The 24,228-nt window shown below is 56.1% G+C and overlaps 2 protein-coding genes across 2 annotated transcripts; one reads left to right on the forward strand and one right to left on the reverse strand.

Annotated features, from left to right (window-relative positions):
• The first annotated feature begins 2,044 nt into the window (after positions 1-2,044).
• Positions 2,045-4,947, forward strand: pcn1a (uncharacterized protein). Its single transcript, XM_002947863.1, has 6 exons — positions 2,045-2,145; positions 2,288-2,538; positions 2,603-2,903; positions 3,016-4,387; positions 4,463-4,526; positions 4,764-4,947. The coding sequence occupies exons 2-4, from the start codon at positions 2,292-2,294 to the stop codon at positions 3,272-3,274; spliced, it is 807 nt and encodes a 268-aa protein (XP_002947909.1). The 5' UTR covers positions 2,045-2,145; positions 2,288-2,291; the 3' UTR covers positions 3,275-4,387; positions 4,463-4,526; positions 4,764-4,947.
• A 2,583-nt stretch (positions 4,948-7,530) lies between these two features.
• On the reverse strand, positions 7,531-23,534 carry VOLCADRAFT_103689 (uncharacterized protein; the record flags this gene model as incomplete). Its single annotated transcript, XM_002948014.1, has 22 exons — positions 7,531-7,991; positions 8,240-8,376; positions 8,901-8,942; positions 9,034-9,124; positions 9,164-9,219; positions 9,631-9,714; positions 10,503-12,377; positions 12,954-13,154; positions 13,725-14,198; positions 14,415-14,649; positions 14,880-15,488; positions 15,787-15,944; positions 16,220-19,373; positions 19,744-19,776; positions 20,373-20,391; positions 20,754-20,963; positions 21,226-21,890; positions 22,102-22,277; positions 22,458-22,832; positions 22,956-23,075; positions 23,275-23,347; positions 23,437-23,534. The coding sequence occupies 22 exons, from the start codon at positions 23,532-23,534 to the stop codon at positions 7,949-7,951; spliced, it is 8,928 nt and encodes a 2,975-aa protein (XP_002948060.1). The 3' UTR covers positions 7,531-7,948.
• Positions 23,535-24,228: the final 694 nt, after the last annotated feature.

The raw sequence follows: 24,228 nt of genomic DNA on the forward strand, positions 1-24,228 counted from the left end.
GACAGGCTCAGGAAGCGGAGTGATGCGAATAACCTTGCAGAGGGGCCCTTCGAGGCGTGCCTAAAGGACAGGGCAGTGCAGCTTCAGATATCTTTCATGCGGCAAATTGTAGGAGCTGCCAGACCAACACACCGCCTCTTGTTCGCAGAGCTATCGCAGCTACCCCTACACTACCACGTTCTCAAGCAGGTTGTGAGGTTTTGGAACCATGTCCGTTTACAGCGTGGGTCTGTGGCATACCAAGTTTTGCGACAGGAGGTCGCAGAATCCCTCTCCAACCCCGAAGGGCCCGGATGGGGGACACTACTCCTCCGTTTTCTATGTTTTTTGGGGCACGATGTATGGAAAGAGGCCCCGCAAGGGCTACACGAGGTAGACGAACGAGTGGAGTGGCTGATGAACAAGCCAATGCCAGAAGGTGTGATTTCGGAGTTCAAGGACCGATTAGTGAGTGGTTGGAAGCATACACGTTTAGATGTCCAGCCTGACGTGTATCCGTCAGACGGCAAACAACCAGGAATTCACATGGCGAAGTATAAGCATTGGATGGGGCTGGCGGCCGAGCAAGCGGGCAGGAAGGAGGTGCTCCCGCACATCACAATGTTTATCCCACGTTCGGCGAATTGCAAGCTTATGCAGTTTAGGCTTTGTTGTTGGGCACTGGCGGCTAACAGAGCGCGTAAGGGACGGCGTTATATACCTAGGGAGGAGCGAGTATGCCCCTGCTGCGGCACTGATAGCCACATCGAGGATGAGAAACACATTTTGCTGGACTGTCCGGTTTACGACGGAATCAGATCTGACATGGGCTTTCCACGCTTCGAACATATGAAGGACGCTATGAAGTGGGAACCTGGACGCCTGGCAAGAATGCTGGAACGTATATGGTCTCACCGCAACTCTATCGTTCCCTTTGGTCGTTAGTATACTTCATTACTTGTTTCGTTGGAAGTGCGAGGTAGGATGGTGCTTATAGGCGATTTGGCAGCCCTTGAGCCCTCGGCTCGTACTAGGGTGGTTTGCAGGTACGGGGAACGCACCCACGACCATGTAACAACAACAACAACAACAACATTTACGTAAGCGATTTCAACCGTTTTTCCATGTGTGTGTGTTACATGGTTGGGTGTGCTTGACCACATACCTGTAAAACTACCCATACGAGCCTTTTATCCTATGCATGATTGCGTCGGCTGCATCCGCGCATATTCCTGGAACATGGCTACATTTACCTCCCTCAAAGGCCGGCTGATACCACATGGTGCACGTATACGTCCTTTACAAAAAAGTTGCCTGTGGGCTTCTTGAACCGCACTGCTAGTGGGATACAGTCCAGCATGATCGGAACTGTGCGCTGCCGTTTGATTTGACATCCGGTCGCTGCCGACCTGCAAAGACCGAATAAACGTCACGGGAACCTGAACCCGAATGTTACACTCGTCGATGACTTTCCTTTGTGCTCTAAAACTGCTCGCATGTTATTGATTTTGCGTCGATGATTACGTTAATTCGTCCTTATATCATCCGAGATACTTTCAACGAAAGCAGGTCCTGCCGCCGGCGGCAAGCTGTCGACGTGCCTCTTCAGAAGGGCAGCCGGGATAACCGATACCAAAAATAGCCGCATAGCCTCGATTCGGTTATTGCAATTAGCGAACGGCACATCAGAACCTGTTTGCGGGACTTTAACTGGATTCTACCTGACGGGCGTGAGAGTTCCAATTGGTAACGAAGTGTGAAGTGATTTTAGCGGACATATCACGTCCAAATGCCGATAGTTATTGGCAGATGAAATGCAGATGCTTAGCAAGGAGCCTCCGATCGAGGGGTGTGGTCAATGGAATACAATTTGCAGCCTTATGCCTGTAAAGCTGAGTGCATTGACTCCGGTCAGGTTGCTACTAACCAAAATATCATTCGGTCGACGTGCAAGTCCATGAACTTTTGAACTAATGTTCCGCGCCGAAACCAGGAACGAAATTGAGCAAAGGGCGCCATTTTAGTACACGACAGCATCAAAGAACGAGTTGTTTACGGCACATTCCAGTTATTTTCTTTACCAAAAAATTGTTTCCTGGAGTTCACTACAGCTTTCCGTAGGGGAATCTAAATTTCTCTTGGCTCTCGACAAGTAAACTTTGTGAGGTAATGGTGCGTAGCACGAGGAACTGGGCTCCTTCATAGTTATTTCTCAATATGGGGGCCATTATGCGGCCAGGCTGAAGAATACAGCAGTGTTGTTGTCCGTCGACTGACAGCCACGGCTTACCTTTTCTTCCGCGTGCAGCAACATGTTCGAGGCGCGGATTACCCAAGGAAGTGTGCTGAAGAAGCTCGTGGAGGCGCTAAAGGAGCTGGTGACCGAGGGCAACTTCGATGTTAGCAACACAGGGCTTTCCCTACAGGCGATGGATTCGTCTCATGTTTGTCTTGTATCGCTTACGCTGCGCGAAGACGGATTCGATCATTTCCGTTGCGATCGGAACATGGCTATGGGTATTCATTTCGGGAATTTGTCAAAGATCCTGAAGTGTGCAGGTATGAGCCCACATTTGGCACCAGCTTGTGTTTTGTATGTCTAAGGCAGCCTACGCTGTCGCAGGAAATGAGGACACCATTACACTTAAAGCAGAGGATAATGCGGACCAGCTAACCCTGATGTTTGAGGCACCCAGCCAGGATCGCATCTCGGACTTCGACCTCAAGTTGATGTCCATCGAGTCCGAGCACTTGGGGATTCCTGACCAGGATTATTCTGCGGAGGTTAAACTGCCCTCCTCAGAGTATCAGCGAATTGTCCGTGACCTCACCAGTATTGGTGACACGGTTCTCATCTCGGCCACAAAGGAGGGAATTAAGTTCTCCACTTCTGGTGACGTCGGCACAGCGAACATCACGCTCCGGTACGTGGGGTTCAGGGGAAAGTCGACAACAGTAAATTTGTGGTGTTTCAGCTAAGTCATGGAGGCATCCCAAATGTGTGCGCTCCAAAATGGGTCTCTCCTATCCCTGTAGGCATAACACCACGCCGGAGAAGCCCGAGGAGCAGACGTTCATTGACCTGAAGGAGCCTGTCGCGTTGACGTTTGCCCTCCGGTACCTAAACAACTTCAGCAAGGCTACACCATTGGCACCGCAGGTCAAACTAAGCCTAACGAAGGACCTTCCCATAGTTGTGGAGTACCAGGTCGGCGAGTTAGGCAGTGTTCGCTTCTACTTGGCACCAAAGATCGATGATGAGGATAACATGGGATCTGATGAGGCTCAGTCTTAACACAACATGGTTGTGTCGAGTTGTAGCTTCCGAGGGTTGTAGAGCTGTCAGGATGCGGCGGCGGGTCGGGCAGAGAATTGCGGATGGGAAAGATTCGGATGGGGATATGGGATGGGGTAGGTGAGAAGATGCATCGGGGGGTCGGGGTAGGATGAACCCAGGGTGGGGTTCAGGATATATCGGGGGGGTTCGCTGTGGCTATGGCGCCCTAATCGTTCAACCTTGGACCCTTATCCCAGCATGGGTTTGCGCGATTGTGGTTTAAGGTGTGATTTTCGGGGGTTGCCAGCAGATTGCCTGTCAAAACGCCTTGATTGCGGTGTTTGGGGTCCAGGCCTGCTATTTGCATGCGTCTTATTGGTTCATTGTTTTTCCATATTGGCTGTACATCACCTGAACACATTAAATGTGACCTCAAACACATTTGAGGCAGGAGTCTGTGAGCACGCTTGGGTTTCCCCGTCTCTTGTTACTTGTGAAACCGCGTCCTGGCACGCATGCCATGCTGACAGGATGAAAGATGAGCGTGAATGTAAGAAGTTTTAAGCGTCTGTTATGGAGGTGTCAATTGTGCCTCTTGCCCCTCCACGGACTTAGGCCACGGTTACTTCATGCGGTTGTACAGCAGGGGCTGGAGGCAATTGACATTTTCACGACAAATGCGTTCATTTACATCCAATTGAGTGTCTGTGGATTCAGTGTTGTGCTTTTATTTAATCGGCAACGAACGTTGGACTTGACCCTGAACGTTTTCAACTCAAGGTTTATGCCTGTTTTATCTATTTGTGAACTTTTCCTTTTCAAGTTTGGCTTAATCAGATTGTAATGAATAATATTCATGGTGCCTGAAGGACTCTTCTTTCCCTACCAATGCTACTTGAATTGTCAGCTCTGGGACAGCAACAGGACCTGAAGAGTTTATGTATCTGTCCTCGAGACGAATGCACACTGGGGCAAAGAGATCATGGCTTGTCTCATTATCAGAGTCACGGACCTTGCTTGGATTGCCATCTCATGAGACGCCACGCCATGTCGGCTCCAGCTGGCTGACAGTTGTTGCTCTTTGTGGAATGGTTGCCGTTATTTGCTCTATCGACCGTACAGCGATGAGTGGTGGGTGGCATATGAAGGGCTAAGGGGTTAAATAGTCGTTATATGCCACCTAACCCCCCTTTCCGGTGTACATAGTCGCCGTTCTCCCCATGGGAATCAGGTACGGTTGGAGCGACACCGTTAAAGGCGCTGTCAGCAGGTGAGAATGCGGTGTTGGTGCTTGTTGGGTGTCCTAACTGACCAGATGGCCCAAACCATCCCTCCACCAACCTGGGAGATGGATACGGGCAGCCTGTAAAATGCCGGATTGCTTGCACACGGAGAATGTGTACATGGTCCCGTTGGAGTACATGGTGCCATTTTACCTGCCGAATCATTGACCCGTTTGCCTGTTTGGTGCATATTGGTGACATTCCTTTTTTCCTTGTCGGGGCAGTGCATTCAACCTCGGCCACACTCTGACAAACTTCTATGGCGGCATTCTCGCTGCTTCCTACTCTCCAAAAGCTGTACTCAGCATTGGTGTCGTGGTATGGAGCACCTTCACCCTTCTCACTCCACCTGCAGCAGCCTTGGGTCTTGGGCCCCTCTTCATCGTGCGTGTGTGTATGGGCCTGGGGGAAGGGGTCGCCTATCCGACAATGCAGGTGCGGAATGTGGGCAGCGCCGCGTACTCCTCATGAGGGGCTCTGTGCTCTTGAACCGAACTGCACTGAGCTTTCTTTCCTGACTACTCTTGCCTTTAGGCTTGTTACTGCGGTTTGCATGTTTCTGCAATCAGCGATTCATAACACACGTTCGGATTGCACCCTCGACGGGTTATCTTTCTGACTGGGAGAGTTCAGCGAGGTAGTTCGCCCCACGGCATTCACGTGCCATGATGGCACGTGAATGCTTTCTTTCGACAGTGCAGCTCAGGCTGAGGGACGGCGATTTAGGGTTTGAAGGCAATGGGCAAGAAGCCTAGGATTAGGGGCGATGCCTCTACACCACCAACGCATTTTGTTTCTGGCCCGTAGGCTATCATCAAGGGTTGGATCCCCTTGGAGCGCAGGTCTCGCTCATTGAGCCTCATGTATAGTGGTGAGAAACATGCCGTATGCATGGCTAACGGCAACTTGTAGGAGCTATCAGCGAGCCAGCATCTGCAATGCTGTCACACCCCGTCACCCTTACTGGCTGCCAGGTCATCAAGTTGGCAGCATTCTATCTCTGCTCTGGTCGCCTCTGCTTATTGCGTCAACGGGTAAGTTGTGGGTCGTGTAGCTTTATTGGGGTTAGGCAGCGTCATGCTATAGCCGTTGGCTATTGGCTATTGGCTCGACCACTTGCGTAGGCTAATGGGCAGTAATCCTTTCGGATCCGTTCATGCTGTCTGGCGCCTCCAGAGACGCGTGATGTCCTTTTGCCTATAACCATGTTCGTCCCCGTGACAGTGGCAGTGTAAGGCAGCATTCTCTGCTCTGTCGATGCTACTCAAGGAAAGGATTACTGCATTTCACTGAAAACCTTTTGCCGCTCGCAGGTGTGGACGTTATGTTTTATGTGTACGGTGCATTGGGGTTCATATGGCTGGCTATGTGGGAGCCAGGCATTTCCAAAGAGCCGCCCATGTTGCATGATTACCGGGCGCAATCTGCGGGCCATCAGCACTTGAGACAGTTGCCATGGGGCAAGGTGGGTGTGAAGTGTATAGGACGCGCCTCATCTGTCAGGTTGCAATTGCGAGCAAAACGCAACATGCTAGCATGCTTGCTCATAATCAACCGGCACCTGAGTTTTTCCGTGGAAGGGCTGCTTGTGGTAACCTTAGCTTCACCATGAGTTTTACTCCCCCCTTGTCCGGCTCGCAGATTTTCAGCAATCGTGTCTTCTGGGCCCTTATGGCGTGCCATTCCACATTTGGTGGGTTAAGTTGTCGTGGCTTACCTAATGGATGCGGAAAATATTTTGTTTACGGCCCTTCCCAGTTGCCTGCCGGGAATCCAGCACTGGATGTCATCGCCATATTACATTAATTTGAGCCTGCATGACGATTGTGATACCTAATTTAATGGAATATGTGCTGACAATCCCGACAGGCATCATTTACAACACCGCCATATCATGGATGCCCCGTTACTACAACAGTGAGTTCGGCCTGGACGTGCGCTCCTCTTCCTTCCTGTCCATATTGCCGTGGATGGCGATGGCTGCGGGCACGAATGTTTCTGGCTGGCTTGCGGACTTCCTGATCAACCGAAAACTGTTGAGCACCAGCCGAACGCGTAAGCTCCTACAGATTGTGGGAAGTGCCGGACCGGCGATATGCCTGCTGTACCTCGCATGGGGGTCGCCGATCGGACATGAAGCAGCAGGGGCGTCGCAGCAGCAACCGCTGACAAACGCTGTCGTGCTCCTGGTACTGACGATGGCGTTCTTGGGATTCCAAGCCGGCGGCTTCGCATCCACACATCAGGACATCGCTACTCGTCTCGCCAGGTGAGCTCGTTGCTCGGCTGCGTTCCAGATGCTGAGATAGCTGCCGACTTAGCAGCTCAATGTACGACATGGGAATGTATTGCCGCAGCGATACAACCTGCACTTGACCGCACGGCGCGCCCCCTAATTGCCCGTTTCCAACTGCAGCGTCCTCTTCGGCACTACCAATGCGTCTGCAAGTCTGGCGGGAAGCATTTTTGTTTACGCAGTGGGCGTGATCTTGGACCGGACGCAATCATGGGCATTGGTTTTTGAGCTTATAGCAGGCTGCTGCCTGGCATCCGCAGCCCTCTTCGTGGTGCTAGGGACATCTGAGCCTCAGTTTGATTAGGCAGAGCTTATCCGAATGTGGGACCTTAGCCCCAAACTCCTCCGTGACTCCTGCTGTTTCCAGTAACGTGGGAGTCTATTATAATATGGAAACAGATAATATGGAAACAGATTATTGGTACCGGGGCTGCACCTTTCGCAGATGTTTCAGGCTCCCATTGCCACCCGAAGGGAAAGCAGCAATCACGTACAATTTCATACTGTAGTTACTGGCTTCTGGACATGACCATTAACAGCATGCTATGGCAGAGCCGGCCAATCGTAATACGCACTACAGCCGATTATTATATTGGTACCGTTTAAGTAAACAACTCCCTATCCATACCCAGGCGCAATGCAAATGGACTCTCCTGTAAATCTATTGAGTGATAGAACACATGCGCATGAGCGATGCAACCTGCCCAAGCCACTTCATTTCCCGGTTCAAACAGTGCATGTCGTTACGGAACACGATTATACCGGAACAACCTAAGGACATTCGGGGACACCCGCATACCGTCAGCAGGTTACCCATGAAAATAGTATATACGGTTGCACCGTGTTCACGGTATAACTCTGTCCGGGTGACGTGCAGCCCACAGCTGTCTGCTCCGCCCACGTGTCGTACACGACATATGATGCAACCTGCAGTTTTTTTCCTATGATACAGTGCCGTGGAAAATAGCATCGCATGCTACAAACCTCGGGAAGCTGGAATGCAGAAAAGAGGCACCACACAATACGCATCCGTGCGATCATCATGCAAATCAAATAACCGACTCTTTGCGAAAAAGGGAAACGCTTAAAACCCTACCCCGGAACAGCTGCAGCTCAGCAGTTTTCCAAACTCTTCTGGGCAATGCGCCGCACACGCCTGCACGGGAAGAGCAAGTATAGATGTTGATGGAACGTAAACACATCCGCCTGCATCTCTATAGCCTACTGACGCAAATCTCTTCCTCTCAATAAGGCCAGAACGCATAAGGAAGCTGTATCGATTCGCGCTCCTTCTGCCGCAAAAGCATGAGCACCATAGAAGTTCCCATGATAACAATAAATATGCGTAGTTAGTTCTGCCAAACTTTTATCATCATGCATAGACCAAGGCAGACATAAGCTTACTTCTTGTACGCAGCCCGGTCGTTGAGGTAAAGGTTTGCAGCTTCCGGGTTAGCCGGGCTAGAGCAGTTTGGATCCGTCAACAACGACTGGATGGACGTCAGGAGAGTAGACACGTTGTGGCAGGGAGACCACTGGTCCTACACGGGGCATAAAAACATAGACAGGGTAATCGTTCCTTACGCTTTGTATGCTTTTGAGTATGCTGTCCAGGGTGTTCTGCATCCATCCCTGATGCCGGTGTGCACGGATTGTGAGGAAGAGATACTCGGTTTCGCATGTCTACTTCTTTTCCATATTCCTTTCGTACCTCAGTGCCTTCCCAATGGTGTTCTCAGTAACAAATGCCCCGGTGTGTATGAATATGTGGGGCGTGAAATGTAGGATTGGGTGTTGCCCTTAGCCATAGAATTTTGTCATTGCAGGTACCTGCGTTCCTGCGGTCTCTATGCGTTATGCAAATCTCTTGAAACGGTCACCAGGCACATGGCCGAACCCATTGGTCGGCCGACGAGCCCTGCAGTGCAGATCTCGGGCTGTGCATTTAACCGTGGCACATAACCACCAAACAGCCGTGAGCGGACTCGGACCCGACTGAAGAGCCGGGCTGTCCAAGCTGCACCGCCCTACCAACTTTCACCCCCCCCCCCCCGGATCCGCGTACCTGAAGCACGTCCATGCAGAGCGATCCGTCTTGGTAAACATTCTGCATTGCGCATGGAGACCGGAGGAGAAATGCGGAACAAGAGCACGTACCCTCTTAGAAACACAATGTCGGGATTCCCGGGGCCACCCACGTGGGCGATGAAGACATGTTGGGCATGTGTAAGGCATGGTGGACTGTGATGTGGCCCGCTGCATCCCATCTCCTTATCTACGGTGACAATGCTAAGTGTTGCATCGAGGAGCGGAACAGCAAGCACTCACCGGATGGAACATGTCAGACGTGAACCGGCATCGTGGTGGTTTGTCTGGATAGCGCTCTGTGCTTGGCACAGCAGGGATGGAACGAATACACCAAAAAGGTTTCAACCCTAAAACGGTTTCTAAGCATGCCACCGCTGTAGCACTTGCACGCTGAATGAAGCCTCAGCCGCGCGTCCTCGTCATGGCGTTCGTCATAAAAATCGGAACGCGGGCCCCTACAGTCCCTAGCTCCATAGCGGCATACCTCTAATCCCAGTTTCAGCCCAAATCCTTAGTGCTAGTCAAAGTTCGCGTTCAAGCAAGACAACCAAGGTTGAGCCCTGCTGCGGACGTCAGTCCCCTTCATACCACTGAACGTGAAGCGCAGGCTGAAAATGCCACCCTAAAAAATGAAAAAGCCACGCTTAGGGCCGCGGTTAAGGAAACGTAATGCAACAAATAATACAAGGGTTTGCCGATGGACTTACTTCCCACTCCGTCTCATCTGGACCAGACACTGTCGCTTGCCAAACCATGAGGTTGCTCTCATCCACTGGGCTTGCACTGCAGCCCTGCCCAGGTCCACGAAAAGATTGAGCATCATACATCGTGTACATAACGCCGCGCACAGTCTTTTTTAAGCACCTCCGGTGGCTCAGATTTGATTGCCTTTAGATCAGTCATCAAACGCAGCATTGCCGAGGTTGCCATCATATGTTGTTGGACTAACTTGTACCGTGAGTATCCTAAATAGTGGACAGTTAATTACAAGGTGAAGTGCAAGGCAACGCTGCCACTACAGGCTTGTCACTTGTGGCTAAGAAAGAATAAATTGAGGCCTTCAGATAATCTATACGTCTTCAAGGAAGATGCACATGGGCTTAATGGACATTACAAGCATTATTTCCAAGATGCAAACATTGATAATCCTGTACAAACTTCCAGATAGGAAGATCCCAAATCCTGCGTGTGCCAGGTTCCACGCCGTACAATGTACGGTATCATGGCGTCCAAACGACAAACCTAGGCCGTATGCGATTAAGAGGACAGTTACAAGCCCCAACCCAAGTATCCTTGCAGCCCAATGACCCCACAAGTCTTAACCAACGCCATCCCACACGATAACGATGCCTCCGCTCCCCACAGCCACCTAAATCTGTACTGCACAAGCCTAATTACGCCAGCGTTGTCCACGCGGCCATCCTGCCAACTGTTGTGGCTGCTGCTGCGCCTGCTGCTGCTGCGTTGCCTGCTGAACGAACTGTTGCTGGTTAGGTGCGATGCCTCCAGCTGGCGGCACGAACGGTGCCCAAGTACTGCTCGTCGCCCGCATGGCCGCCGGGATCCCCGGCGCGCTCACCATTACCCCCGGCGTGGGCATCATCCCACCATGGGACCAGTTGACGCCATCCCCATTATAAAGCCCCATGTAGCGTATACCTCCCGGACACATAACCCCCGGCAGAGCGGCCATACCAGCGGAGCCGCTGAGCTGCTGCTGCCCCGTGTGCTGTCCCTGCGTAACTAGCCCGTTGCCCGCCGCCGTCACAGCAGCGGCGGCGGCGGCAGCCGCAGCGCCGGCCACAGCGCCTGCTGCGGCGCTCTGTTTACCAGGCACAGAAACTATCCCACTCATCCACACCGCTGCATTATCACCAGACATTGCTGCCAAGCCCATCGCCCCCATCCCCATCCCCATCCCCATCCCCATCCCTATGCCCATCCCTGCACTGCCTCCAAGCTGTTGCTGCTGAATCATACTTCCGTTGCCCATGCCACCACCAGCAACGCCGCCGCCAGCAGGGTGACTGACCTTGCCTCGTAAGCTGGCAGGATAGAAGGGAGCCGCAGTCGGCGCTAGGCCCGACGTTGCGACCGCTGCTGCAACTCCAGGGCTGCGAGGAGGAGCCGGCTCAGAGTCCAGGTTACCCGGCAGTAACGAGGAGGGGAGCGATGCCACCAGCGTATCCACCGAATCGGGAAGCGTCATGCCATTGTCACGGCCAGCACCAGCTGCAGTAGCGCTTGCTGTTGCGACTCCGGCAGAGGTTACACTAACCGGACTGCCGCCCCATTCGCCGGTTCCGCCGTTGCTGACTTGCCGTGGTGAGGCCATCACAGCTGAGCTGGAACGCGGGATGCCGGTTGGCATGTTCGCCGTGGCATTGTTCAACCCTACACTTCCCCAAGTGTTCGGCCCAGCGCCAATGCATCCCAGGCCAAGGCCCAGCCCAAGCATGCCCATAGGAAGCTGCGAACCAGGGGCCAACTGCTCGCTACCAGGCCGCCAAATAGCGCTGCTGAAGGCCGCGCCGGTGGGCAGGCCAGCAAGAACACCAGGCTGGGCCCCTCCGGCCGAGTTCCCTAGGCCATCCGATGGGTTCCCCATAGCTGATGGAGTCAGCGTATTTCCACCCACACCACATAGCCCCATCGAAGATCCGTTCGGCAGCACGCCAACCTGCGCGACTACATGTGAACGGGATGCAGCCGAAGGAGACGCCACCGTGGCCATTCGGCCCACACTTCCACCAGCGCCCGGTGATCCATCCGTGCCAGGAAGCAGCAAGGGAGGTCCACCCGCAGCGCCAGCCATCCCATAAGGGTTGCCGTACAACAATGCCGGGGGCCCCGGAGGTGGAGCCGGCGGCATGAGTGCGCGCTGCGGGCTGCTGTTTGCCGTCGGCGTTTGCGATGCCTGGCCACTTTGTGTAGAGCGGCTCGTACCCCCGGGCGATGCTCTAGCTCCCGGACCCGTTCCTTGATGTGACATACCAGCGCTCAGACCAGAGCCAGCAGACGGGCTCTGCCCATCCTGGTCCAAAATAGACATAATTGATTTAATGTGCGTGTCAGCTTCTGGATTCGGTACCGCTGAACCCGACTGTGAGCCCGGTATTCCCGCCAGCAGCGCATCAGGGTGCGGCTGCACGGATGGCAGCTGTGACGGCGCCCGAGGCGCGCCTTGTTGCAACTGCACCTGCTGGGATGGGCCTTGGCCAGCTGCACCAGCCAGTGCTACAGGCACAGCAGCGCCACTGGGTGAGGCGGGTTGAGGTGCCTTGGCGTCCATTGCCAGCGCCTTGAAAACAGGATTCTCGGCAAAAGGGTTAAAATCCGGGACAGACACGCCATCCACTGCGGCATGCCTAGAAAGCGTTTGCGACGGCACCGCTGCAGCCGGTGATCCCTGCAGCTGCTGTGGCGGAGGTTGCGGAAGTTGTTGCTGCTGCAACTGCGATGATGGCACCGGTTGCAGTGGTGGATTTGAAGGCTGCTGTTGCGGTGTCGGAACCTGTTGCTTGGCTTGCTGTTGCGACTGCTGTAGTAGTGGGGGTTGCTGCTGTTGCAGCTGCTGCAGTTGCTGCCGGTACTGCTGCTGCACGCTCGGATGAAACTGCTGCTCCAGCATCTGGGCATGTAAGTGCTCAGAAGGCAGGATTGCCACCTCAATGTGCGGCGGTAGAGGCTGCTGGATGGCCGAAGCAGCCGCGGGCACCGCACCAGGACCTTGCGTAAATGTCATCATGCGTGCGCGCCCTTGTGTCTGTGCGTGCATTTGTGCCTGCGCCTTCGAATTCGGCTGGGCCTGGGCCTGCGCATGAAGCTGCATTTGCATCTGCTGAGAGGACATAAAACTGCTCAACTGTTGCTGCGACGCCTGCAGCGGCTGCAGCGGCTGCGAAGGCGACGACACTGGCTGCCGGTGTCCACCGGGGGCAGAAGCAACCGCTACGGATAGCGGCGGGAACTCCGAGCCAGGGCTGAGGGGTCCCTGGACCGCGGTGGGTGTGCCCGACACCTGGCTTACCGCGTCCAACGGAGGCACAGGCAGCTGAGGAACTGCCTGCTGTGCCTGAGGTTGGGGCTGTGCCTGCATGCCGTGGCCGGCGCTAGACGAGCCCCACGCCGAGCCGATGGAAGTCGCTGCAAGCGGTGCGACTGGAACAGCACCAGCTGGCGCCGCAGTGGCACCGGCGCCTGCCTGGTTGTTCGACGGTTGACATTGCACCTGCATATGTTGCTGATGGTGTCGACGGGAAGCGTTGTTTCCTGCTAGCGGGACGCCAGGCGCAGCCCCAGGGCCCTGCTTCGCTGGGCTAGACCGTGCGCCACCAGGAGTAGCCACAGCACTCTGCGTTGCCTTCGCAATGCCGGCAGTAGCTGCAGCAACAGCAGCAGCCGCAGCCGAATCCGATCCGGTAGAACCGGAGCTACTGGGCGGAGGCGACGAGGCTTGGGTTGCTGCAACCTGCCGTGCCTTTGCAGCGGCCACCCCGACACTAACCACAGCTTGTGCAACGCCCTGAGGGGGGGAAGCCGGGCTGCTCGCAGTCACCGTAGAGCCACCTGCTTTGCCCGGCAAGCCAGCCCGGGAAGATGCACCGAACGGGAACCCGTTCGCCAGTTGCGGGCTCACCGAGATGAGCCGTGAATCACTTAAACTTTCTATGCTACCGCCAGCACTCTTATCAGGCAAAGAGGCCGTCGTTCCGCGTGGGCGCGGCCCATGCGGCGCATTGCGCTTTGGTTGCTGTTGTTTTTCAGGTGAATGCTCCGAAGTTGTAGCTTGCCGGCGCACCTGCTGATGCATCTGCAGCTGCATGCCCGCAGCTTCCTGCTTACGGCCTCCAGTTGTGGTCTGTCCCGCCGCAGGTTGTACCACGCCTGCGCGCTGGCCCGCGACCGTTCCAGCTGCTGCAGGTTGTTGCTGCTGGAGCGTCAGTGCCGGCACATTGGCTTGCGCTTGTAAAACAGCAGCAGCGCTAGCCTTCTCGGCCTTCTCTCGCTGCTCCTCCCGAAGTTCCCGCTCCCGTTGCTCCCCTTCCCGCTGCTCTCGTTCCCGCTGCTCACGCAGCTGCTGTTCACGGAGGCTAGCCTCCTGGGCCGCGCGAATGGCTTCTGCCTCTCGTTGTGCCTCGAGCTCCTCGAGCTCTCGCCGTCTGCGCTCCAACTCCGCCTCCAGGGCAGCCTCGCGAGCCCGCCGGGCTGCAGCCACGCGCTCCTTGTCCTCCTCCTCAGCCCGACGCCGAGCTTCCTCCTCAACCTGTCGCGCCTGCGGAGGCAGATTAAGGGTTGCCGCAACGACACCAAAAGTTTAACGAGAACGAGCTGATTAATAACAGCGCAGGGCCAGTAATCCTAATGGGAACAAAGCAGTAGGTTATAACGGAACTACATTTGAGCTATCATGAAGCACACATCCAGAAGCGAAGAAGCTTCGTCAGCTAGATACCAGCACTCTCAACAAGCACATCAAGTCAACTCTCACCAGTTCCCGTTCCTTCTCCTTCTGCGCACGGTTTCGGCTGTCCTGGGAGGCCTTTGCAGCCTTTTTATTTGCCCCCGCCTTCTTAGAGCTGCTGGCAGCCGCACCACCTCCGGCGTCCTTGGCATCTTTGGCTGCTGCTAGTGCAGCCTTCCGCCGTTCTTCCTCCTCCTCCAGCTCCTTCAGCAGCGTAAGGCTGGCAGCCTCACGGGCAGCCCTGGCAGCAGCTTCGATACGCCTGTAGGATGAGCGATATAACCGCTTACGCAATCAGCTTCGCTCCTCATCAGCTCTCGCGAATAACACAGCACTTTCAGGGCGGACAGGTCTCACTTCTTCGTCCGGCACCGGAATCGCTGCATGCGAACATGGCCGAACAGCGGCCCTCAATACGTCTTCCAACACCGATATGAAAAGGAACACACTTAAGGAGCAGTCCATGTGCTATCCTTTCCTGCCTCTCCATACCTGCGAACCACCTCCAGCGCAGCCGCCCCAATCTCGTAGCCCAAGTCCACAGCAGCAACATCGCGCAGGCGGGCCCGCAAGCGTTCCAGCTCACAGCAATACGCACGGATACTTTCCTCGTACTCCTCGCTCAGCTGCTTGGCCCAGTGGGTAGCGCGAATGAAAAGATTGTAGTGATGTGTGGTCGGCCTGGGGTTATACTGCGGCTGAAACATCTTTACGGCCTCTGAAACCCACAGCACCCTGTACATGAGGCACTCAAGCCTTGTGGCGCGCCACTCCATATCCGCAGCTGCGGCCGCCAAGCCTCCTCCCGAGGGCGGCCCCAGCGCCATTGCTGCGGAGCACACATCCGCGTCCGAAGGTGGAAACGACGCGGCCACCGACCCATTAACTGGCACCTGGTCCACGGGCGCTACGCCTGAGCCACCGCCGCCTGGGCCACTACGGTTCAGCCGCTGCTGCAGGTGAGCGCGAGGATGGTGTGGAGGCGGGGGTGCGAACGGCACGTCCAGGGTGGCGCAGACATCCAGCAACGAAGCACGGCGGGCGCTGGTTTGGCGAATGGCGTCGCGGACGTAGGCCAGCTCACGCTCAGCCTCGTCCTGCCTACGGTCAGAGAATACCCGCAGATAAAAAGCGGAATGGGATGACGACGTGCAAAAACCTCAACAGCTCGTGCAGCCTGCATGCGACCGGCCTTCGGAGGCTCGACTGCGCAAGCGGAACCAGTCGTCATCATGCGCAATGCACGGCGAACACCCAGGCGCGTAGGGACAGACCTCTAATGCTTGATACAACTCTCCAATGGAGCCCAAGTGCGCGACCGCGGGATCCTAACATGGCCTCTAGGTAGGAACACCTCTATAGGGGCAACCGTCATAATCCCAACAGCTTTCGCACTCACTTCTCGGCGTATCTTGTTTTATTGCCCTCATCCGCCGCAATGCTATCCGACAGCGATGCCAAACGAGCGGCCAACTCGCGTAACTGTTCACGGTGCTCGGCTTCCTTAGTCGCCTTGTCCAGGAGGTCTTTTTTACGATGGCTTGCGGGACCCTCAGCCTGCGACCATAGAGGGGCAAACAAATCGGATGGTTTATCATCAAGCGGATCATAAAGCAAGCAGAAAGGACCGTGTTTTCCGTACAGTAAAACTTACACAGCACCGTCAACCGATATAGGGGAAGTGAATGCACATGCCGCACGCTTAGGACTGCATACAACAGCCAACAAATAAGCCATAGTCGGGTGAACAGGGCCACGCAGTACAGCTGAAGCCACAGTGCCCTCCCGTGCCGGTCAGATCCTCCTAACGTGGACACCCCGCAGCACCATACCTGCACGCGCTGGTATTCCGCCTCTGCGTCCCGATGTTCTGCTCGGTGCCGTTTCAGCGACTCCTCCGCAACACCCCTTTCGCGCGCCGCATCTTCAGCCTCCGCCGCCACCATTACCTCAACCAGCGCCAGCACGGACAGCTCGCGCTCCAGCAGTGCTGTAGCATACCTCTGGCTGGGTTCCTGCGCCAGTGCTGGATGCCGCCTCACCACCTCTACTGCACGCTCACATAGGTACAGCAACGGACCCGATGGACCTGTTACAGTGCTGCCCGATGCAGTGGCCGTCGCAGTGTCGGCGCTGACAGATGCTGCTGGTGTTGTGACTGCGGCACCGGTGCCTGACGCGGGCCCTTCGGCGGCAGTACCAACCGCCTCTGATGTGGTGGGCGTGCCGGGTTGCTCCGGTGGCCCAGAGGGGCCCGCATCACTACACGGCCCGGCAGTAGTGCCAGCCCCTGTGGCAGCGCCGCTTTGCTGGCCCTGGCAGTAGCCGGACAGAACGGCATCCAAGAATTCCGTGGCCTGATCTAGGGTTGCGTGGCCGCCAGCCTCCTCCAGCCTTCGCACAACGGCAAAATGGCCGCGTGCAGCCCGCCGAAGCGCTTCTAGACGGCTACGTTTGTCCGTTACGGCCTGTAGGCTGCGCCAGACTGCCGCTACCTCGTCGTATAGGTCCAGAATGGCAGTGTCACGATCGCGTCCGCCGCGCAGCTCGCGCTGTCGTGCGCAGAACTCTTCCGCCTGCACGTTGATAATATTGCCATAGACCCATCGCAACACGCGTAACTCATCGGGCACCGGACCACCGCCGTTCAAGCGGAGATGCTGCAGCCACCAGTCGGCCACCACAAGGTAAGGCTCATCCTCGCGCGGACCCACCAGCTCTTCCGCGAGAACCGGGTCGTCAGGCAACCCTACGGCGCCTGCTGAGCACACCACGCTGGAAAGCGGACCTCCGGGGACTGCAGCTGCTGCGCTGTTGGCCCCGCCACTGCGCGACGTGGGCGACTGTTGCCTGCCCTGCTGCTGATTTCGTCCGCCACGGTTGCCTTGCTGCTGGCTGCGGTTGCGATTGCTGCTGTTGCCCCCCGAGCCGCCATGCCCTGAGGTGGAGGCGTTACCAGTGTTTGTCGTCTGCTGATCAAGCGTGGCTACAGCAGCATCGTCGTTCTCTGCGCCACCACCCCACATCTGCGTGATGAGGCGGTCAAAGCCAAGTTCCACATCACCCGCGACGTTAAAGAGGGACACGCAAGGCCCGTCTTCTTCCTCGTCCTCGTCGTCAGGGACAAGGCTTACGCCGTCTTCTTCTTCGGACAACTCCTCTTCAGCCCCCTCAACATCTTCAGAGACCTCCTCGTCGCCATCCTCAACCAGCGAGCCTTCCATACTACGCTCGTCGTCGCAGAGAATGGCATTCACACCTGCACCGGCCCCAGTCACTAGATGCACACCCCCGCCGCCTGCGTGACGTAGCTGCTCAAGTTGATGTTGATGGGAGCGGGACATCGTTGCGTCCGCCGTGGCAACAGAATGGTGAGGCGACATGCCACGCAGGGCCTCGCCGTCGGGGCCCAAAGTGTACTCGACGCCGTCCACGGCCGACTCCATCTCCTCTTCCGATACCTCTTCCGCACTGGCATCATCGTTAACCCGGTTCAAGGACAGCGCGTGGCTGCCACCAATGTGCAAGCTGCCGCAAGCATGCGGTGGTAGGGGCGGCGTCCCGGGCCCTGTATTGTTGTGCTGTTGCTGAAGCTGTGACTGTACTGCGGCACATTGCGAAGCGGATGATGATGGTGGCAGGCTAGCTGAGCTCTGCTGCGCAGCGGTGGCCCCAGCCGGCGCTCGACGACTCGTGTAACGTAGCCGTCGCCGTGCCCGCGGCATTGGTGCGGCCAAGTGCGACGCAACGGCCGCCTCCGCGGCAGCCACCCTGGCCGCTTCCAGCCGTGCCGCGAGGTCAAGTTGATATTCCTGCTCGCTTCCAGAACCCCCGACGCCACCGCCAGTGCCATCGCACTCGTCCTCCTCCTCCTGTGCTCCATTTCCGTCCTCGTCACTTCCTGCGGCGATATCACGCGCTGCCGCCTCCATGCCACTCACAGCATTCTCGTGCTGGCGGACAGCGTATGCGGCAACTATTTGAAGGTCCGCCAGAGGCAACAGGCCCAGAACCACAGCCAGCGCTTGAGGCCTTTGAAACACTATGGAGGGCTGCGACAGGAACTCCAGCAACACGGCTCGGGGCCCTGGTGGGCAGGACGCTAGGTTCAGGTCGTCGGCCGCGGCTCCTGCACCTAGCTTGCGGTACACGAACTGCGTTATGTGCCCCAAGGTAGTGTCGCCAAGGTCGCGATCCGTTAGATATATCTCCCGCAGCCGTGTCATGACCTCAACAACCATGCCGTTCATCCGACCTCCAAAACCATCAACGCCGACCAACTCAGTTGCACCAGCAGCGTGGCCCGCGCGTGCGAGAAGGCCCCCAGCAGCAAGCAACGGGTGGGAGACGCCGTCATTGTGCACGGCGGTACCGCTATCATTAGCGCATTTGGGAGACGACGGTGCCTTGGCAGTGAAGCGCAGTGCACCAGGCGGCCCCCCACCGTCAAAGTTAGGCTGCCTCGCTTCCTGGCGGCCGCTATCCCGAGCGTTGACGCTCGGTAAGGACCCTGGGGCTGGCTGCTGTGGCTGCTGCCCTGGCCCTTGTTGCTGCTGCCCCTTACCGGCCCAGCCCTGCATGAGCCGCGTCGGCCACCAGGACCGCCATGTCGCTGAGCTGCTGCCCGCGCCTCCGGCGTCCGTACCATCATCAACCATCGAGGAACCTGTTCCGACCTCTCCATGCCCTTGCTCGCCCGCTTGCCGCCCCTGGTTTGCCGGCTCGCTGAGGCTCCGGCTGTGTAGAGACTGGCCAAGTATGCTGTCGGCGCTTACATCGCTGCCACCGCTGCTGCGCTTTCCCCGCAACCGCGTTCCGGGCGCATGTGATGGCGGCAACGTGGCCGGTCCTGAGGGCACTGGCAACCCGGCGCGTGGGTCGGGCACCATGAGGGGCGCGGACAGCGACGCCGCAGGGAAGGGCGCCAGCCACTCATCGGACGCCTCTCCAAACTTCAGCGGTTGCTGCGCCGAGGAGCTCTCCAAGCTGCGGGGAGAACCGCGAACGGTACGGTTGGCCAAGGTTGGCACGTGCCAAATCACCACCCAATTGCTTTACGCAGGAATAAAGAGACGCTTATCCCATGATTTTCTGCGCTCTAGCCGGCAGCGACACGCACGCAGCAGGTGGCGGCATTCCACCTGCCACAACACGGCGTCAGGAAATATTCCCTAATGTCTCCTACAATGCATGCGTGTGCATGCAAAGCCCTATGAAGCGACAAGTGCACATGTGCCACAAAAGCACACGCCATTCGGCATGACACTGAGCGAGTGCCCTCATATCCAGGCAGGTGTCGCTACACATTGTCCATAGCCTTGCTGCAAGAAAGGACAACATTTATGTCAAAACTCACCCGTACTGCTGCTGCCCCTGGCCTTGTGCATGGCTGTGGTGCGGACAGTTCGGATGGTGACGACAGGCCGCCGAATGCACGTGGCCAGCCGGCCCCACTGCTACCGCCCCGCCTGACTGATGCAGTTTCTGCATACCCAGCACCTGCTGTTGTTGCTGATGTTGTTGTTGGTGATGATGATGACGGTGCGAACGCTCGCTGAGGGAGCTGAACGAGCCGCGCGTGCTCATGAAGTCGCTGTGCGATGACCAGGGCCGGCTGGCGGAATGGCGCATAAACACCTTTTCAAACGCTTCAGGCGCGCTGTGTCAACCAAGTCGAACGGGAGGGTGTTGTAACGTCATCAATCCAGGAATCTCTCCTCACTACAGCATCAAGCAACGCGTAGCATGCCCGTTCTTGATGACCGCCCTGAATGAACGTGCCACTGGCCATTAGACCCAATAACTGACGCCTACGGTTGCTCATACATGCAAGGCTGCCGGGTATCGCAAGGGAATGTATGCAATTCGGTTAATGTGAGGAGTCGAGACCACAACAATTCCATGCACAACCCATAATTTTCTTAATCACTTACGACAGCCCAAGTCTGCATGACACCTCTGCCACGCAAGCACCAAGAATCTTACCTCACGTTCGCAGCATCAGCTGCGTAGCATCGAAAGCATAGATTATACCCCGGTGTGCGTGTACTAGCGTAGTACATGCCCACGACGTCTTGTTGGCACTTATAGCAGCACACGTACTTGTTGTCCTGCAGGAATTTGCCAAAACACAAGCATAACCCGAGCTCATCCTATGAAGGAGACCATAAAGTAGTTCCTGATATCCAGGACACTGCCATACCCACTTTTGTCCGCGAACTTCAGATTTCTACCCAATCACGTTCCAACACCGCCACTGCAACCTGAAATTCTAGCGTCACTATGCCATTAACACCACCCAGCGCTTGTCACCGAATCTGAACGCCTCTGCACGAGGAATTATTCTATCAGAAGCACGGCTCTAACCCCCGAGGCCACAGAAGCACGGCCTTGCCTGCACTGCGAGGCCCTCGTGGACCATCTCCACGTGGCCCAGGAAGTCGCGACTACTGTGGAACTTTTGCTCGCAGACCGGGCACAACCAATAGCACGCCGCTCGGTTGCCCTGCTCCCGCAAGAGGACTAGACCCTCGATTAGCTCGTCGACTGCATCGTTTCCTTGCTCGCGGCGTACCCCTGGGAAGTTAAAATTGCGAAACACCAGGGCAGGGACGGTACCCTCCTTAAATTGCAGCATACTCAAGTGGCAGCCCCTTTCCTAACAATCTACACTTCAATTACCCTAAGTAAGTTGAACGCCACATTCCCATAGGGTGGTACATGTGCTCTGAACGGAACCCATCAAACGAAGATGTGCTTTTATGGTATCACTAAATAATCGTTAGCAGCTGCAACAACGCCGACACCAAGTCGACCGAAGCCAAGACGATGGCCTAACCTTTCAGCAATGCAGCCATGGGCACCTTCAGCAGCTCCCGCCGCTGTTCTGGCGACGTCGTACGCCAGAAGGTTTCTACGTCCATGTACCGCTCGTAGCGGCTACGCTCCTTCCGGGTGCCCCGCGCTGCGTCATTGCCCTTTGTCTTGTTCTTCACCTTGCCCCCGGCCCTTCGGCCGCCGGAACCGGCACCTGCAACACCTGCGCCTACGGAGGGCATAGTGATGCCTTCTCGCACCTCATCCCACTCCTGCTCAGCTGACAAGCAAGCTGCAAGCTCCTGCTGAGGCGGCGGTGGTAGCGGTTGAGAGTTCGCGGTTCCTGACCCAACCCGGCCCGCCATTACCACCTCAGCAGGTGCGGCAGCTACCTGACCTGAGACGCTAGCTACCATCGGCTGCTGCTGCGTCTGCTGTATCTGTGCCTGTGGCAGAGCAGCGCTTGCCGAAGCGTGCATTTGGACGGCCGCTGGGCAAAGCTGTGTCAGCCCAGGCTGAGATGCGCCGACACCAGCCGTCAGTTCCTCACTCGGACGGCCCGGGCGAAGCATGCGGAGCAACTCGGTTACCGCTGCCTGAGTCTCAAACTTGTGCTGCAGGTCGTCAACACTCCCCTTGCTCAGCAGCAGTTGGCTGGCCCAGAGCTGCAGGTCCTGCTGATGCGGCCTGTTAGCATCCAGAGCATCGACACGACTTCGTCTGCCGGCTTAGAGATACGGGAACGACAACTCGATGCATGTGCTTGTACTCACCGACTCATATTAACAATATACAGTCACGGCTTTGCCGCACTTCAAGCTCACTCTCGCTTTGAGACGTACACACGTGGGTATACCAGCCAGGCCACGCAAAGCACAGCCCCCAATACTTCACGTACCTCAAGATGTGCTGCAGGAGGCGCACTATGCCATCCACAGGAATATGGGTGCTATCCAGCAGCGTATGGCAGCTCTCAAGCACTTGGTGCATGCATGCAAGCACGCTGCGCTTCTCCGCCACAATTCGTTGCCAGTTATCCTGTTTAACCCACTCCACGATACTGTCTTGGACCCTCTGCATGAGCCATATCAAAGTGGGCGCCAGATAGCACATTATTGCGTGAGTGCTACAATTTAAAACAGGATAAACCTTGCAAGGTGCAAACGTGGTTGCATAGGGCCCTCATTACATATCACCTCATACCATCATACCACCACCCTCCGTGTGTAGGTGCCTGAGTGCCCAAGAGCTCACCAGGCAGCAAGGGTCACACGTCCTAGCGTGTGCATCTGATATCGTAATGACCGGCTCCACCAGCAGTGGCGTATTGCATTCCAGCGTACGCACGCAGTGAGCTATTGCCTCGCGGAACTCCCGCTTTATAGCTTCGCAGCGCGCCTCGGGCTGTAGCTGGTACCACGCCACGTCACCGGATCCAGGGGCTGCCGACGACCCAGACCCAGAAAGCTCTGTGAACGTGTCCAATGCCACTTGGTCGCTAGGCTGCAGCGGCTCCTCTTGCGGTTTAGCGAGCCCACCCTGCAGAGCTGATTCCTCAACCAGTAGGTTGACGAGCAGGGTGGCACGCAGCGCAGCGCTACTGAGCGAGCCGGGCGCAAGCTCCGACGCCTGGTGGAAACGTTGTGTGCGACAGCAAACAGCCAGTAAGCAGCCCCCAAAGAAGTAATAAATTGGAGGGGAAAACTGCGATGAAATCCAACCAGGTAAATTTATGTTCTGCCCTGGACATACCTGTTTCGCTTCCAACAAAGCGGAATGGAGCAGAGCGAGCCGCCTATGGGACGGCAGCGTCCCGCAGGAAACCTGCTGATCTGCCTCTACACGAGCACTTTCGTGATATAACAACCGGGCCTGCGTGCAAGGACACGCAGCAGAGCTCACCCTCGCTGCTAGCCTACAATGCCATGGGACCTGCCAACCCACATCCACCTCCTTTTGCGAAATAATTAGTTTCAGGGGCCGAAATAACGCGTATCGAAACAAATTATCACACAAAAAGCAAACAGACACGTAAGGGGCCGCCACAAAAAGCACAACGCGCTCCCCGCACCAGGTATCTGTGTGGCAAAAAGCTGTTTGGATGATCCTGTGCAAGACGCTGGAGTGCCTTTTTCGCTTTTGCCCTGCAAACAGCAGCCCAATGCCACCCTTTCACGCAGGGCGAATGGGGCGTTTGGAGGCAAAGCGTCTCTTACATCCGTTCGCAACTTACCGTTGCCCACGGCAAAAGTCTTTTAATACGCCAGCACACTCTGTAGCTATGCGGAAAAAGGATTGGTCCAGGTGACCTCCGCCCTGCCCTGTCGACATACTGGCGTTGCGTATTCACTCAAGGCACGCTGTACACTTATATCTTTGAAGGAAACGATGCCATCGGAGGCATCGCCGAAGTTGGGCGCCGAACAAATACGAGATGTGCACGCAATTACAGGCAATACACTTGGCCTTCTTACATAGAATCTATTTAAAACGTTAACATACGTTTACAAGAAGGTGTATTAATTCATCTGTTCACTTGGGCAATCGCACAAACCACAAAGACACATTGTTCGTACGGCTTCCGGTTTCGGCGCTGGTGCATGATACAGATTGGTGCCTTCGGACAGAAGAGTGCTATCAAAACCCTGCGCGCTAGGCTTCCCAGGCCATGTCTCGATGACGATTCGCGATAGAAAAGCCTTGATTCTTTGCTTTGTTCCAGCTGGCGGCATACCACAGCCTACCTCCCCCAGCCGGCCTCCGGCATGCGCGGCATGAGATTTCTTACATTCCTGTTATCCAAGCAGCTGTTGGAAAGGATTGGGTAGACACGGCCACGTATGCAATCGGGATGAACATTGGCGAAACACGACGAGCCCTTGGTCCTCGTTGTGCAGGCCCTTGCGGGGCAAGAAATCAAATAACGCCGGCTGTGAGGTCATGAACAGCGAGAAGTCACGAAGGATGCAAACCTTTTGGCAAGAACTTACACACGTATGCAACACGCATGCAGTCTGTACGACAT

This window comes from Volvox carteri (assembly GCF_000143455.1).
Source record: "Volvox carteri f. nagariensis unplaced genomic scaffold VOLCAscaffold_8, whole genome shotgun sequence".
Taxonomy (NCBI): domain Eukaryota; kingdom Viridiplantae; phylum Chlorophyta; class Chlorophyceae; order Chlamydomonadales; family Volvocaceae; genus Volvox; species Volvox carteri.